Source organism: Dysidea avara, chromosome 4 (genome assembly GCF_963678975.1).
Source record: "Dysidea avara chromosome 4, odDysAvar1.4, whole genome shotgun sequence".
Classification (NCBI taxonomy): Eukaryota; Metazoa; Porifera; class Demospongiae; order Dictyoceratida; family Dysideidae; genus Dysidea; species Dysidea avara.
The window spans coordinates 27942021-27959303 of NC_089275.1; the positions used below are offsets into that span (position 1 = coordinate 27942021).

A 17283-nucleotide genomic window follows, 5' to 3' on the forward strand; every position below is an offset into this window, starting at 1 on the left:
TTTCTAGCTGAACTCTCTACAGGTGATTTGATTGCAGCTGAACTCTCTACATGGTGGTTTCTTTGTAGCTGAACTCTCTACAAGGTAACTTCTTCTAGCTGATCTTTCTACAGGGTGATTTGTTTGTAGCTGAATTCTCTACAGGGTGATTTATTTGCAGCTTAACTCTCTACAAGGTGACTTCTTCTAGCTGAACTCTCTACAAAGTGATTGATTTTTTTTGCAGCTGAACTCTCTACATGGTGGTTTCTTTGTAATTTAACTCTCTACAGGGTGATTTGTTTGTAGCTGAACTCTCTACAGGGTGATCTGTTCATAGCTGAACTCCCTATAAGGTAACTTCTTCTAGCTAATCTTTCTACAGGGCGATTTGTTTGTAGCTGAGTTCTCTACAGGGTGATTTGTTTGCAGCTGAACTCTACATGGTAGTTTCTTTGTAGCTCTACAATGTGACTTCTTCTAGCTGAACTCTCTACAAGGTGACTTGTTTCTAGCTGATCTCTCTACAGGGTGACTTGTTTCTAGCTGAACTCTCTACAGGTGATTTGTTTGCAGCTGAACTCTCTACATGGTTTATTTCTTTGTAACTGAACTCCCTGCAAGGTGACTTCTTCTAGCTGATTTCTCTACAGGGAGATTTGTTTGTAGCTTAACTCTCTACAGGTGATTTGTTTGCAGCTGAACTCTCTACATGATGGTTTCTTTGTAGCTGAACTCTCTACAAGATAATTTCTTCTAGCTGATCTCTCTACAGGCCGATTTGTTTGTAGCTGAACTCTCTACATGATGGTTTCTTTGTAGCTGAACTCTCTACAAGGTGATTTCTTCTATAGCTGATCTTTCTACAGGGTGATTTGTTTGTAGTTGAACTCTCTACATGATAGATTCTTTGTAGCTGAACTCTCTACAAGGTGATTTCTTCTATAGCTGATCTTTCTACAGGGTGATTTGTTTGTACCTGAACTATCTACATGATGGTTTCTTTGTAGCTGAACTCTCTACAAGGTAACTTCTTCTAGCTGATCTCTCTACAGGACAATTTGTTTGTACCTGAACTCTCACATGATTGTTTCTTTGAAGCTGAACTCTCTACAAGGTGATTTCTTCTAGCTGATCTTTCTACAGGGTGATTTGTTTGTAGCAGAACTCTCTACAAGGAAACTTCTTCTAGCTGATCTCTCTACAGGGAGATTTGTTTGTAGCTGAACTCTATATACATGATTTGTTTGCAGCTGAATTCTCTACATGATGGTTTCTTTGTAGCTGAACTCTCTACAAGGTAACTTCTTCTAGCTGATCTCTTTACAGGGTGAATTGTTTGTAGCTGAACGATCTACAAGGTAACTTCTTCTTACTTATCTCTCTACAGGGTGATTTTTTTGTAGCTGAACTTTCTACAAGGAAACCTCTTTTAACTGAGCTCTGTACAGGGTGAATTGTTTGTAGCTGAACTATCTACAAGGTAACTTCTTCTAGCTGATCTCCTACAGGATGATTTGTTTGTAGCTGAACTATCTACAAGGTAACTTCTTCTAGCTGATATCTCTACAGGGTGATTTGTTTGTAGCTGAATTCTGTATAGGTGATTTGTTTGCAGCTGAGCTCTTTACAGAATGGTTTCTTTGTAGCTGAACTCTCTACAAGGTAACTTCTTCTAGCTGATGTATCTACAGGGTCACTAGTTTGTAGCTGAATTCTCTACATGGTGGTTTCTTTGTAACTGAACTATCTACAAGGTGACATCTTCTAACTGATCTTTCAACAGGGTGATTTGTTTGTAACTGAACTCTCTACAAGAAAACTTCTTCTAACTGATGTCTGAACAGGGTGAATTGTTTGTAGCTGAACTCTCTACAGGGTGATTTGTTTGTAGCTGATCTCTATACAGGTTACTTATTTCTAACTGATCTCTTGAATTCTGTTCAGGGTGACTGCTCTATTAGGATGACTGCTCTATTAGAGTATCTCGATCTCGCACTTGCTACACCAAGTTGGATTTCGTGTTATAACTCCGTGGCTTTAAGTCTGATTCTTCTACACCATTGATGAGCCTTTCTAAGATGATTACTCCATCTGTACTGCGATTTTCAAAGCATTACCCCAAGTGGTTTATCTGGTAGGCGTGGCAAGCATAATAATAATAATAATAATAATAAAATAAAAGAATTAAAAATTAGCTAATCTCGATTTCGTAATTGTTACACACTGTTGATTTTTTCGCTGTATCTTCCTGGTTTTTAGCTCGATTTCTTTCAAACCACAAACGGTTTGAGGTTCAATAGTTAACCTATTCACCCACCGATTTTCAGCTTCTTCCCATACGCGGTTTACCCTGTAGGCGTGACAACATATTGGTGTTATTTTTCGTGCATAATCGCTCATAACTCTTTCCCTGTTTATGGTATTTGAGCCAAAGTTGGTACCGAGATGCGCCTTTATACCCCCCTTCTGTGTGCCAAATTTCAAGGCAATCGGATAACGCGTTCGCGTTTTATAGCAGTTTTTGTAAGTGTGCGAAAAGAGGAAGAAAAATAAGAAGAAAAAAAAAACGAAGAAACTAAGCCAATTTTTGAAGTCGCATATCTCAGGAATGCCTGAAGCGATTTCGCTCAAATTTGGAATGTGGAGTGCTGAAGGTGGAGGGAATCTACACAGCAAAATTTGTCTTGTTTCATTAAGGAAGCACAGAGCTACGGAGGTGCGAAAATTGCGTTTTCTTTCTTCCTGTCAATATACTCACGGGGTTGCGCGCCGGCTTCTTGGGCCGCACGACACACTACCGTGTGTCTTGATATGTATATAATTTGTATAATTACTAATAAAATCAAAAATAATTAAAGTACTAAAATTCTTCTTTAAGTTCTTTTATTCTTCCTGTAGTAAAGAAAAAAACACATGGGTTAAAAAAGCCCCAAAGCCAGCCATAGGCCGGCTTTGCAGTATACAAATATAAAAAGAAGTGATATCTAATCAAAAACAGCCAAGCTGTAAAAAAAGGTGCGACCCCCAAAAAGGCTATGGTGAAAAAAGATGTGAAATCCAAGGTGGCGGCCAAGAAATGGCTGTGATGGTAGGTTAATGGTTACATTTTAATAATGACAATTCAGGTGAATTTTGTGCCGCTTGGTCTTGGCACCAAATTCACCTGAATTGTTGTTATTAAAATGTAACCATTAACCTACCATCACAGCCATTTCTTGGCCGCCACCTTGGATTTCACATCTTTTTTCACCATGACCTTTTTGGGGGCTGCACCTTTTTTTACAGTTTGGCTGTTTTTGATTAGATATTAATATAATACATGTATGTATTACAGAACTCTTCATGGTGGTTTCTTTGTAACTGAACACTCTACAAAGTGACTTCTTCTAACTGCTCTTTCTACAGGGTGAATTGTTTGTAGCTAGGGACCCGTTGATTATGCTGGCATAATAATGAGCATAATAAGTGCCTGAAAGCATTGAGCATAATGCTAGCATAATATAGTCAGAACACTTGTGCATTACCATAAATTCTTGCTTATCAAAATACATATCACAGAAAAAGATCGATATACTCTAATAGAACAGTCAGAAAATTAAGACAGTTGACTGTTCTATTAGAGTATATCGATGTTTTCTGTGACATGCATTTTGACAAGCAAAGATTTAGAGTCTATGATTCAGCAACTTACTGTTTTCCCATAAAGTGCAAATTTACTAGAAAAACATGAGAACTGAGGTATAAATATTGAGCATAATTTGAGCATAATAGGTAAATATTGATCATTAATTTAAGCATAATAGGAAAATTTTTGAGCGGTGCAGCATAGCATAATAGGTAAAATAATGAGCATAATCGGCGGGTCCCTATTTGTAGCTGAACGATCTACAAGGTAACTTCTTCTAGCTGATCTCTCTACAGAGTGATTTGTTTGTAGCTGAACTATCTACAAGGTAACTTATTTTAGCTGATCTCTCTACAGGGTGATTTGTTTGTAGCTGAATTCTGTACAGGTGATTTGTTTGCAGCTGAGCTCTTTACAGAATGGTTTCTTTGTAGCTGAACTGTCTACAAGGTGACTTCTTCTGGATGATCTTTCTAGAGGGTGATTAGTTTGTAGCTGAATTTTTTTACAGGGTGATTTGTTTGCTGCTAAACTCTCTACACGGTGGTTTCTTTGTAACTGAACTCTCTACAAGATGACTCCTTCTAGCTGATCTTTCTACAGGGTGATTTGTTTGTAGCTGAACTCTCTACAAGGTAACTTCTACTAGCTGATGTCTCTACAAGATCACTAGTTTGTAGCTGAACTCTTTACATTGTGGTTTCTTTGTAACTAAACTCTCTACAAGGGTACTTCTTCTAGCTCATCTTTCTACAGGGTGATTTGTTTGTAGCTGAGGAAACTTCTTCTAGCTGATCTCTCTACAGGGAGATTTGTTTGTAACTGAACTCTCTACAGGTGATTTGTTTGCAGCTGAACTCTCTACATGATGGTTTCTTTGTAGCTGAACTCTCTACAAGGTAACTTCTTCTAGCTGATCTCTCTACAGGGCGATTTGTTTGTAGCTGAACTCTCTACATGATGGTTTCTTTGTAGCTGAACTCTCTGCAAGGTAGCTTCTTCTAGCTGATCTCTATACAGGGTGATTTGTTTGTAGCTGAACTCTCTACATGGTGGTTTCTTTGTAGCTGAACTCTACAAGGTGATTTCTTCTAGCTGAACTATCTCTTTCCGTAGTTGAAATCCCTACAAGGTAGCTGATCTTTCTACAGGGTGGATTGTTTGTAGCTGATCTCTCTACAGGGTGACTTGTATGTAGCTGATCTCTATACAGGTTACTTGTTTCTAGCTGATCTCTTGAATTCTCTTCAGGATGACTGCTCTATTAGGATGACTGCTCTATTAGAGTATCTCGATCTTTCACTTGCTACACCAAGTTGGATTCCGTGTTATAACTCCGTGGCTTTAACTCTGATTCTTCTACATCATTGAAGAGCCTTTCTAAGATGATTACTCCATCTGTACAGTGATTTTCAAAGCATTACCCCAAGCGGTTTTTCTGGTAGGCGTGACAAATAGTCTTTTGTTATTAGCTAATCTCGATTGCCTAATTGTTACACACTGTTAGTTTTTTCATTGTATCTTCCTGGTTTTTAGCTCGATTTCTTTCAAACCACAAAAGGTTTGAGGTTCAATAGTTAACCTATTCACCCACCGATTTTCAGCTTCTTCCCATACGCGGTTTACCCTGTAGGCGTGACAACATATTGGTGTTATTTTTCGTGAATAATCGCTGATAACTTATTGCCTGTTTATCATATTTCAGCCAATGTTGGTACCGAGATGCACCTTTATACCTCCCTTCTGTGTGCCAAATTTCAAGGCAATCGGATATGGCGTTTGCGTTTTATAGCAGTGTTTGTAAGTTAAGACAAGAGGAAGAAAAATAAGAAGAAAAAACGAAGAAACTAAGCCAATTTGTGAAGTCGCATATCTCTGAAACACTTGAAGCGATTTCACTCAAATTTGGAATATGGAGTGCTGAAGTTGGAGGGCGTGTCCACAGCAAAAATCGTCTTGTTTCATTAAGGCAGCACAGAGCTACGGAGGTGCGAAACGTGCGTTTTCGTTCTTCCTGTCAATATACTCACGGGTGTTGCGCGCCGGCTTCTTGGGCCACATGACATACTACCGTGTGTCTTGATGTACATGTGTTATGATTATTCATGAACAGGTGGACAAAGTTGTGTTGATACAGTCAATGTTAACCGACCAGGAAATGATAGCCAACTAGGAAATTTTGATCGTTTACAAGTGATACTTCCAAACACTACATTTTTATGTAATGGAACAATAACTGGTTATACCATTAGTCTGAATCGATTTGGTAACGGTAATCTTTATCCTACTATTCAACTATGGCGTCCTACAAGTACAACAACCTATGATCGGATAAGTCTATATCAGCTTGTTTCTGGTAATATACCTAGTATTAACAATGGAGATTATTACTTGGCTAATGTGTTTCTTACTGGTGATGACAGAGTTGAGTTTCAGTCAGGTGATATTATTGGATACACTCTGCAACAGCATGGGAATAACTATTATACTGTTTGGAATATTCATAGAGATGAGTATATTTCTTACACCACAACATTTGATGGCAGCAATATACCCGAAACATTTGCTATCACAGATAATACAAAGAGTTATCATTTGCAGCCTTTAATTAAAGTGATATTTGGTGAGATCTTATGGTAGAATGTAGTAATAATAATTACGTATAGTAAATTATTTTATTTTGTTCCACTGTTAAAATATAATTGTTGGTATTTTATTACAAGCTTGTATACAATGATAAGTCTGACAAGGTTTTGTATAATAACCACATTGTCAATCTTTTAATTTTTGTGACCACAGTAAGGCATTGTGGACTGATATCAAACAATTTTGCAGTGAACAAAACACACCTCTATAGTCAGTACCATCAATTACAGCAAATATTGATTTCATCCAGTACACAACTTATGTAGTTGTAGCTCAGTAAAATTAATTGTAAAAGTTGGAGATATTAACATCGAGGAGATGAGCCTTTGCAAGTACAATAGATACAATATTTACTTAAACCCCAGTGCGTGGGAGTATCAAAGCGCCGCGCTGGGTTATAACTACCATACAGCTAGACAGAACGGCGCTGCTACTGTGCGATATATTAGTTATCACCCAGTGATAACTAACTTATCACCCTGTTGCGGAGCCACTCAGTCTCTTTCGTGACATCATAATAACCGCGAATGGCATTGTTTACCGATGGAACAAAGAGCCAAACAAGGAAATATTGATACAAAACACACCAATACAGCACTTAAAACTACCTAAATCTTACAAGAAAACTGTTAATCCTTTACACAATAACACTACAAGTTACCAATACGATAGTTTAACAAATGTCAAGAATATAGTACGTGACGATTTTCGCTCCAGCAATCAATCCCAACGGTCACTATGGTGAAGAACTAACTTCCTCTAGCTTCATCGTTCTATCGTGGACTATGGTAGCCACTTGTTGGTCTTTATTTTTCTCTTGCCCACCACGCCACACCATACCAATTTCTGACGAAAGCGAATCGTACCTGGAACCGCTGCTTCATAACACCGCCCTTCGCTACAGTTTAGTAGGCAGTATGTAAGGTCTCTCTTGTAGCTACGAAGTAGAATCTCCACACAATTCGGACGAAATCTTGAGCACAGTGACAGGAACTCAAACCGGAACTTAATTTACTATCCGTAAACTTCTGCGCACTCCCGCGCACTGGGATATAAAACAGTTATATCCCGTATACTCGGATGATATCATTGTTATTACACTCGTCCTCGGCTCCGCCTCGGATTCGTGTAATAACAATGATATCACCCTGTACCGGGATATAACTATAACATATGATACTAGTTACAGTATACAAAGGGGAGAAAAATGCCATAAACATGCACGTACATCAAGGTTGCTGTACATGTGGCATTCCAGCTCTCTTGGCTGCACGACTCACCACCATGTGTCTTGATGTTTCTAATGCAACCTTTTTAATACCCATGGCATTTCAAACTAGCCAATTAATTACATCAATTACATTCTGTGGCTTTTTGTTAAGTGCAAAGTACTTTGACACCTTTTATCCCAATTTAATGGTCCCTCCATTATCTGGCCATCAAATATCTGAACTTTCTGTTATTCGAACTGTGAATTGACTGTTCTATTAGAGTATTTTTCCTATAGTGTATTATTAGGGTACAAGAACACAACAATATTTGGAATTTTCAACTAAAGTAGGGACCATAGTAAATCAATAAAAAGTACTGAAACAAGCTGGAGTAGTGCACGATATTAAATCACAGTAAAACAATAACAAGTGTCATATGCTACATGAGTCATTGTTTAAGTCTGAGCCCTTGTAACTAGGTTAAGTAATCCTAAGGCTGTAGCACAAGTTGCTGTCAGACCTTCTGTGCTGGTCACTGTAAAGTGTTAATAATAATAAAAAAAAATTAAAATAAATCCCTATTGTGCTCAAGATACCATAATGGAAATGCACAGTAGGGATATACCACTTCTTATAGTTTTACTGTGATTTAATATCGTGCACTACTTCAGCTTGTTTCAGTACTTCTTATTGATGTGCTATGGTCCCCACTCTAGTTGAAAATTCCAAGTTCTTTTGTGTACTTGCTATAGTAGCAATGTATGGTCTTACCAGATAATCCAAAAAAATGGATTTGGATAAATTAGGCATATTAAACATCCTTTCAAACAAGGAAAAAAGATTCCTGAAAAAATCCACAGAACAAAAAGGATTGTTACATTAGGTCATTGAGTAAACCTATACTATAGTGAATCATTAGTGTTACAGTAAGCTCAAAAAAGTAGTGTGTAACCGCATTATGCTTTGACCTATTCTAGCAATACAATCATATTTTGAAGGCAGTCCCTACTCTTTACCTCCTTATTATTAAAATTTTAATATGTTTGTAAATACTTTACCTTACTGTGTGCACAGAAAATTCTAAGGAAAGTAGCAGCACTAACATAGTTGATTGTGAGGATTCCAACTCCTGTATGAATGGTGGAACTTGTACCGAAGTAGACGATCATAATCATTGTATATGTGTGGAAGGTTTTTCTGGTATACGTTGTGAAACTACCATAATATATTGTAATCTTCATCCTTGTATGAATAATGGAACTTGTACAGATAGAGTTAACTCTTTCACCTGTAATTGTGTGGATGGTTTTACTGGAGAGAATTGTACAACTAACATAGATGATTGTGATCCTAATCCTTGTATGAATAATGGAACTTGTACAGATGGAGTTAACTCTTTCACATGTAATTGTGTGGATGGTTTTACTAGAGAGAATTGTACAACTAACATAGATGATTGTGAGCCTAATCCTTGTATGAATAATGGTACTTGTACAGATGGAGTTAATTCTTTCAACTGCAATTGTGTGGATGGTTTTACTGGAGAGAATTGTACAACTAACATAGATGATTGTGCTCCTAATCCTTGTATGAATAATGGCACTTGTACAGAAGGAGTTAACTCTTTCACCTGTAATTGTGTGGATGGTTTTACTGGAGAGAATTGTACAACTAACATAGATGATTGTGCTCCTAATCCTTGTATGAATAATGGAACTTGTACAGATGGAGTTAATTCTTTCACCTGCAATTGTGTGGATGGTTTTACTGGAGAGAATTGTACAACTAACATAGATGATTGTGCTCCTAATCCTTGTATGAATAATGGAACTTGTACAGATGGAGTTAATTCTTTCATGTGCAATTGTGTGGATGGTTTTACTGGAGAGAATTGTACAACTAACATAGATGATTGTGCTCCTAATCCTTGTATGAATAATGGAACTTGTACAGATGGAGTTAACTCTTTCACCTGCAATTGTTTGAATGGATTTACTGGAGAGAATTATACAACTAACATAGATGATTGTGAGCCTAATCCTTGTATGAATAATGGAACCTGTACAGATGGAGTTAATTCTTTCATGTGCAATTGTGTGGATGGTTTTACTGGAGAGAATTGTACAACTAACATAGATGATTGTGCTCCTAATCCTTGTATGAATAATGGAACTTGTACAGATGGAGTTAACTCTTTCACCTGCAATTGTTTGAATGGATTTACTGGAGAGAATTGTACAACTAACATATATGATTGTGAGCCTAATCCTTGTATGAATAATGGAACTTGTACAGATGGAGTTAACTCTTTCACATGTAATTGTGTGGGTGGTTTTACTAGAGAGAATTGTACAACTAACATAGATGATTGTGTTCCTAATCCTTGTATGAATAATGGAACTTGTACAGATGGAGTTAATTCTTTCATGTGCAATTGTGTGGATGGTTTTACTGGAGAGAATTGTACAACTAACATAGATGATTGTGCACCTAATCCTTGTATGAATAATGGAACTTGTACAGATGGAGTTAACTCTTTCACCTGCAATTGTTTGAATGGTTTTACTGGAGAGAATTGTACAACTAACATAGATGATTGTGCACCTAATCCTTGTATGAATAATGGAACTTGTACAGATGGAGTTAATTCTTTCACCTGCAATTGTGTGGATGGTATTACTGGAGAGAATTGTACAACTAACATAGATGATTGTGCACCTAATCCTTGTATGAATAATGGAACTTGTACAGATGGAGTTAATTCTTTCACCTGCAATTGTGTGGATGGTTTTACTGGAGAGAATTGTACAACTAACATAGATGATTGTGCTCCTAATCCTTGTATGAATAATGGAACTTGTACAGATGGAGTTAACTCTTTCACCTGCAATTGTTTGAATGGATTTACTGGAGAGAATTGTACAACTAACATAGATGATTGTGAGCCTAATCCTTGTATGAATAATGGAACTTGTACAGATGGAGTTAACTCTTTCACATGTAATTGTGTGGATGGTTTTACTGGAGAGAATTGTACAACTAACATAGATGATTGTGAGCCTAATCCTTGTATGAATAATGGAACTTGTACAGATGGAGTTAACTCTTTCACCTGTAATTGTGTGGATGGTTTTACTGGAGAGAATTGTACAACTAACATAGATGATTGTGCACCTAATCCTTGTATGAATAATGGAACTTGTACAGATGGAGTTAATTCTTTCACCTGCAATTGTGTGGATGGTTTTACTGGAGAGAATTGTACAACTAACATAGATGATTGTGATCCTAATCCTTGTATGAATAATGGAACTTGTACAGATGGAGTTAATTCTTTCACCTGCAATTGTGTGGATGGTTTTACTGGAGAGAATTGTACAACTAACATAGATGATTGTGCTCCTAATCCTTGTATGAATAATGGCACTTGTACAGAAGGAGTTAACTCTTTCACCTGTAATTGTGTGGATGGTTTTACTGGAGAGAATTGTACAACTAACATAGATGATTGTGATCCTAATCCTTGTATGAATAATGGAACTTGTACAGATAGAGTTAACTCTTTCACCTGTAATTGTGTGGATGGTTTTACTGGAGAGAATTGTACAACTAACATAGATGATTGTGATCCTAATCCTTGTATGAATAATGGAACTTGTACAGATGGAGTTAACTCTTTCACATGTAATTGTGTGGATGATTTTACTAGAGAGAATTGTACAACTAACATAGATGATTGTGCTCCTAATCCTTGTATGAATAATGGAACTTGTACAGATGGAGTTAATTCTTTCACCTGCAATTGTGTGGATGGTTTTACTGGAGAGAATTGTACAACTAACATAGATGATTGTGCTCCTAATCCTTGTATGAATAATGGAACTTGTACAGATGGAGTTAATTCTTTCACCTGCAATTGTGTGGATGGTTTTACTGGAGAGAATTGTACAACTAACATAGATGATTGTGCTCCTAATCCTTGTATGAATAATGGAACTTGTACAGATGGAGTTAATTCTTTCATGTGCAATTGTGTGGATGGTTTTACTGGAGAGAATTGTACAACTAACATAGATGATTGTGCTCCTAATCCTTGTATGAATAATGGAACTTGTACAGATGGAGTTAACTCTTTCACCTGCAATTGTTTGAATGGATTTACTGGAGAGAATTGTACAACTAACATAGATGATTGTGAGCCTAATCCTTGTATGAATAATGGTACTTGTACAGATGGAGTTAACTCTTTCAAATGTAATTGTGTGGATGGTTTTACTGGAGAGAATTGTACAACTAACATAGATGATTGTGAACCTAATCCTTGTATGAATAATGGAACTTGTACAGATGGAGTTAACTCTTTCACCTGCAATTGTGTGGATGGTTTAACTGGAGAGAATTGTACAACTAACATAGATAATTGTGATCCTAATCCTTGCATAAATAATGGCACTTGTACAGAAGGAGTTAACTCTTTCACCTGCAATTGTTTGAATGGTTTTACTGGAGAGAATTGTACAACTAACATAGATGATTGTGCACCTAATCCTTGTATGAATAATGGAACTTGTACAGATGGAGTTAATTCTTTCACCTGCAATTGTGTGGGTGGTTTTACTGGAGAGAATTGTACAACTAACATAGATGATTGTGATCCTAATCCTTGTATGAATAATGGAACTTGTACAGATGGAGTTAATTCTTTCACCTGCAATTGTGTGGATGGTTTTACTGGAGAGAATTGTACAACTAACATAGATGATTGTGCTCCTAATCCTTGTATGAATAATGGCACTTGTACAGAAGGAGTTAACTCTTTCACCTGTAATTGTGTGGATGGTTTTACTGGAGAGAATTGTACAACTAACATAGATGATTGTGATCCTAATCCTTGTATGAATAATGGAACTTGTACAGATAGAGTTAACTCTTTCACCTGTAATTGTGTGGATGGTTTTACTGGAGAGAATTGTACAACTAACATAGATGATTGTGATCCTAATCCTTGTATGAATAATGGAACTTGTACAGATGGAGTTAACTCTTTCACATGTAATTGTGTGGATGGTTTTACTATAGAGAATTGTACAACTAACATAGATGATTGTGAGCCTAATCCTTGTATGAATAATGGAACTTGTACAGATGGAGTTAACTCTTTCACCTGCAATTGTTTGAATGGATTTACTGGAGAGAATTGTACAACTAACATAGATGATTGTGAGCCTAATCCTTGTATGAATAATGGAACTTGTACAGATGGAGTTAACTCTTTCACATGTAATTGTGTGGATGGTTTTACTGGAGAGAATTGTACAACTAACATAGATAATTGTGAGCCTAATCCTTGTATGAATAATGGAACTTGTACAGATGGAGTTAACTCTTTCACCTGTAATTGTGTGGATGGTTTTACTGGAGAGAATTGTACAACTAACATAGATGATTGTGCTCCTAATCCTTGTATGAATAATGGAACTTGTACAGATGGAGTTAACTGTTTCACCTGCAATTGTTTGAATGGATTTACTGGAGAGAATTGTACAACTAACATAGATGATTGTGGGCCTAATCCTTGTATGAATAATGGAACTTGTACAGATGGAGTTAACTCTTTCACCTGCAATTGTGTGGATGGTTTTACTGGAGAGAATTGTACAACTAACATAGATGATTGTGATCCTAATCCTTGCATAAATAATGGCACTTGTACAGAAGGAGTTAACTCTTTCACCTGCAATTGTTTGAATGGTTTTACTGGAGAGAATTGTACAACTAACATAGATGATTGTGCACCTAATCCTTGTATGAATAATGGAACTTGTACAGATGGAGTTAATTCTTTCACCTGCAATTGTGTGGATGGTTTTACTGGAGAGAATTGTACAACTAACATAGATGATTGTGATCCTAATCCTTGTATAAATAATGGAACTTGTACAGATGGAGTTAATTCTTTCACCTGCAATTGTGTGGATGGTTTTACTGGAGAGAATTGTACAACTAACATAGATGATTGTACTCCTAATCCTTGTATGAATAATGGCACTTGTACAGAAGGAGTTAACTCTTTCACCTGTAATTGTGTGGATGGTTTTACTGGAGAGAATTGTACAACTAACATAGATAATTGTGCTCCTAATCCTTGTATGAATAATGGAACTTGTACAGATGGAGTTAATTCTTTCATGTGCAATTGTGTGGATGGTTTTACTGGAGAGAATTGTACAACTAACATAGATGATTGTGCTCCTAATCCTTGTATGAATAATGGAACTTGTACAGATGGAGTTAACTCTTTCACCTGCAATTGTTTGAATGGATTTACTGGAGAGAATTGTACAACTAACATAGATGATTGTGAGCCTAATCCTTGTATGAATAATGGAACTTGTACAGATGGAGTTAATTCTTTCATGTGCAATTGTGTGGATGGTTTTACTGGAGAGAATTGTACAACTAACATAGATGATTGTGAACCTAATCCTTGTATGAATAATGGAACTTGTACAGATGGAGTTAATTCTTTCATGTGCAATTGTGTGGATGGTTTTACTGGAGAGAATTGTACAACTAACATAGATGATTGTGATCCTAATCCTTGTATGAATAATGGAACTTGTACAGATGGAGTTAACTCTTTCACATGTAATTGTGTGGATGGTTTTACTAGAGAGAATTGTACAACTAACATAGATGATTGTGAGCCTAATCCTTGTATGAATAATGGAACTTGTACAGATGGAGTTAACTCTTTCACCTGCAATTGTTTGAATGGATTTACTGGAGAGAATTGTACAACTAACATAGATGATTGTGAGCCTAATCCTTGTATGAATAATGGAACTTGTACAGATGGAGTTAACTCTTTCACATGTAATTGTGTGGATGGTTTTACTGGAGAGAATTGTACAACTAACATAGATGATTGTGAACCTAATCCTTGTATGAATAATGGAACTTGTACAGATGGAGTTAACTCTTTCACCTGTAATTGTGTGGATGGTTTTACTGGAGAGAATTGTACAACTAACATAGATGATTGTGCTCCTAATCCTTGTATGAATAATGGCACTTGTACAGATGGAGTTAACTGTTTCACCTGCAATTGTTTGAATGGATTTACTGGAGAGAATTGTACAACTAACATAGATGATTGTGCACCTAATCCTTGTATGAATAATGGAACTTGTACAGATGGAGTTAACTCTTTCACCTGCAATTGTGTGGATGGTTTTACTGGAGAGAATTGTACAACTAACATAGATGATTGTGATCCTAATCCTTGCATAAATAATGGAACTTGTACAGATGGAGTTAATTCTTTCACCTGCAATTGTGTGGATGGTTTTACTGGAGAGAATTGTACAACTAACATAGATGATTGTGCTCCTAATCCTTGTATGAATAATGGCACTTGTACAGAAGGAGTTAACTCTTTCACCTGTAATTGTGTGGATGGTTTTACTGGAGAGAATTGTACAACTAACATAGATGATTGTGATCCTAATCCTTGTATGAATAATGGAACTTGTACAGATAGAGTTAACTCTTTCACCTGTAATTGTGTGGATGGTTTTACTGGAGAGAATTGTACAACTAACATAGATGATTGTGATCCTAATCCTTGTATGAATAATGGAACTTGTACAGATGGAGTTAACTCTTTCACATGTAATTGTGTGGATGGTTTTACTATAGAGAATTGTACAACTAACATAGATGATTGTGAGCCTAATCCTTGTATGAATAATGGAACTTGTACAGATGGAGTTAACTCTTTCACCTGCAATTGTTTGAATGGATTTACTGGAGAGAATTGTACAACTAACATAGATGATTGTGCACCTAATCCTTGTATGAATAATGGAACTTGTACAGATGGAGTTAATTCTTTCACCTGCAATTGTGTGGATGGTTTTACTGGAGAGAATTGTACAACTAACATAGATGATTGTGATCCTAATCCTTGTATGAATAATGGAACTTGTACAGATGGAGTTAATTCTTTCACCTGCAATTGTGTGGATGGTTTTACTGGAGAGAATTGTACAACTAACATAGATGATTGTGCTCCTAATCCTTGTATGAATAATGGCACTTGTACAGAAGGAGTTAACTCTTTCACCTGTAATTGTGTGGATGGTTTTACTGGAGAGAATTGTACAACTAACATAGATAATTGTGATCCTAATCCTTGCATAAATAATGGCACTTGTACAGAAGGAGTTAACTCTTTCACCTGCAATTGTGTGGATGGTTTTACTGGAGAGAATTGTACAACTAACATAGATGATTGTGAACCTAATCCTTGTATGAATAATGGAACTTGTACAGATGGAGTTAACTCTTTCACATGTAATTGTGTGGATGGTTTTACTATAGAGAATTGTACAACTAACATAGATGATTGTGAGCCTAATCCTTGTATGAATAATGGAACTTGTACAGATGGAGTTAACTCTTTCACCTGCAATTGTTTGAATGGATTTACTGGAGAGAATTGTACAACTAACATAGATGATTGTGCACCTAATCCTTGTATGAATAATGGAACTTGTACAGATGGAGTTAATTCTTTCACCTGCAATTGTGTGGATGGTTTTACTGGAGAGAATTGTACAACTAACATAGATGATTGTGATCCTAATCCTTGTATGAATAATGGAACTTGTACAGATGGAGTTAATTCTTTCACCTGCAATTGTGTGGATGGTTTTACTGGAGAGAATTGTACAACTAACATAGATGATTGTGCTCCTAATCCTTGTATGAATAATGGCACTTGTACAGAAGGAGTTAACTCTTTCACCTGTAATTGTGTGGATGGTTTTACTGGAGAGAATTGTACAACTAACATAGATAATTGTGATCCTAATCCTTGCATAAATAATGGCACTTGTACAGAAGGAGTTAACTCTTTCACCTGCAATTGTGTGGATGGTTTTACTGGAGAGAATTGTACAACTAACATAGATGATTGTGAACCTAATCCTTGTATGAATAATGGAACTTGTACAGATGGAGTTAACTCTTTCACCTGCAATTGTGTGGATGGTTTTACTGGAGAGAATTGTACAACTAACATAGATGATTGTGCTCCTAATCCTTGTATGAATAATGGAACTTGTACAGATGGAGTTAACTCTTTCACCTGCAATTGTTTGAATGGTTTTACTGGAGAGAATTGTACAACTAACATAGATGATTGTGATCCTAATCCTTGTATGAATAATGGAACTTGTACAGATGGAGTTAACTCTTTCACATGTAATTGTGTGGATGGTTTTACTGGAGAGAATTGTTCAACTAACAAAGATGATTGTGATCCTAATCCTTGTATGAATAATGGAACTTGTACAGATGGAGTTAACTCTTTCACTTGTAAGTGTGTGAATGGTTTTACTGGAGAGAATTGTACAACTAACATAGATGATTGTGATCCTAATCCTTGTATGAATAATGGAACTTGTACAGATGGAGTTAATTCTTTCACTTGTAAGTGTTTGGATGGATTTACTGGAGATAATTGTACTACTAACATCGACGATTGTGATCCTAATCCTTGTATGAATAATGGAATTTGTACAGATGGAATTAACTCTTTTACATGTAATTGTGTGGATGGTTTTACTGGAGAGAATTGTTCAACTAACATAGATGATTGTGATCCTAATCCTTGTATGAATAATGGAACTTGTACAGATGGAGTTAACTCTTTTACATGTAATTGTGTGGATGGTTTTACTGGAGAGAATTGTTCAACTAACAAAGATGATTGTGATCCTAATCCTTGTATGAATAATGGAACTTGTACAG

At 36.4% G+C, this 17283-nt stretch overlaps 2 protein-coding genes across 2 annotated transcripts in view; both read left to right on the top strand.

Moving 5' to 3' along the window:
- Positions 1–5379: 5379 nt before the first annotated feature.
- Positions 5380–14960, top strand: LOC136253725 (fibropellin-1-like; the record flags this gene model as incomplete). Its single annotated transcript, XM_066046383.1, has 6 exons — positions 5380–5407; positions 5721–6230; positions 8539–8727; positions 9373–9492; positions 9601–10877; positions 14301–14960. Coding segments are annotated over exons 1-6 (2784 nt in total), but the record flags the coding sequence as incomplete, so codon positions are not given.
- Positions 14961–16577: 1617 nt separating this feature from the next.
- The window catches only part of LOC136253728 (adhesion G protein-coupled receptor L4-like), a 94224-nt gene continuing 93518 nt past the window's right edge, over positions 16578–17283 (top strand). The window contains exons 1-2 of the mRNA XM_066046384.1: positions 16578–16689; positions 16897–17076. Of these exons, the coding sequence (XP_065902456.1) occupies positions 16578–16689; positions 16897–17076 (292 nt within the window). The remainder of the gene's footprint in view (positions 16690–16896; positions 17077–17283) is intronic.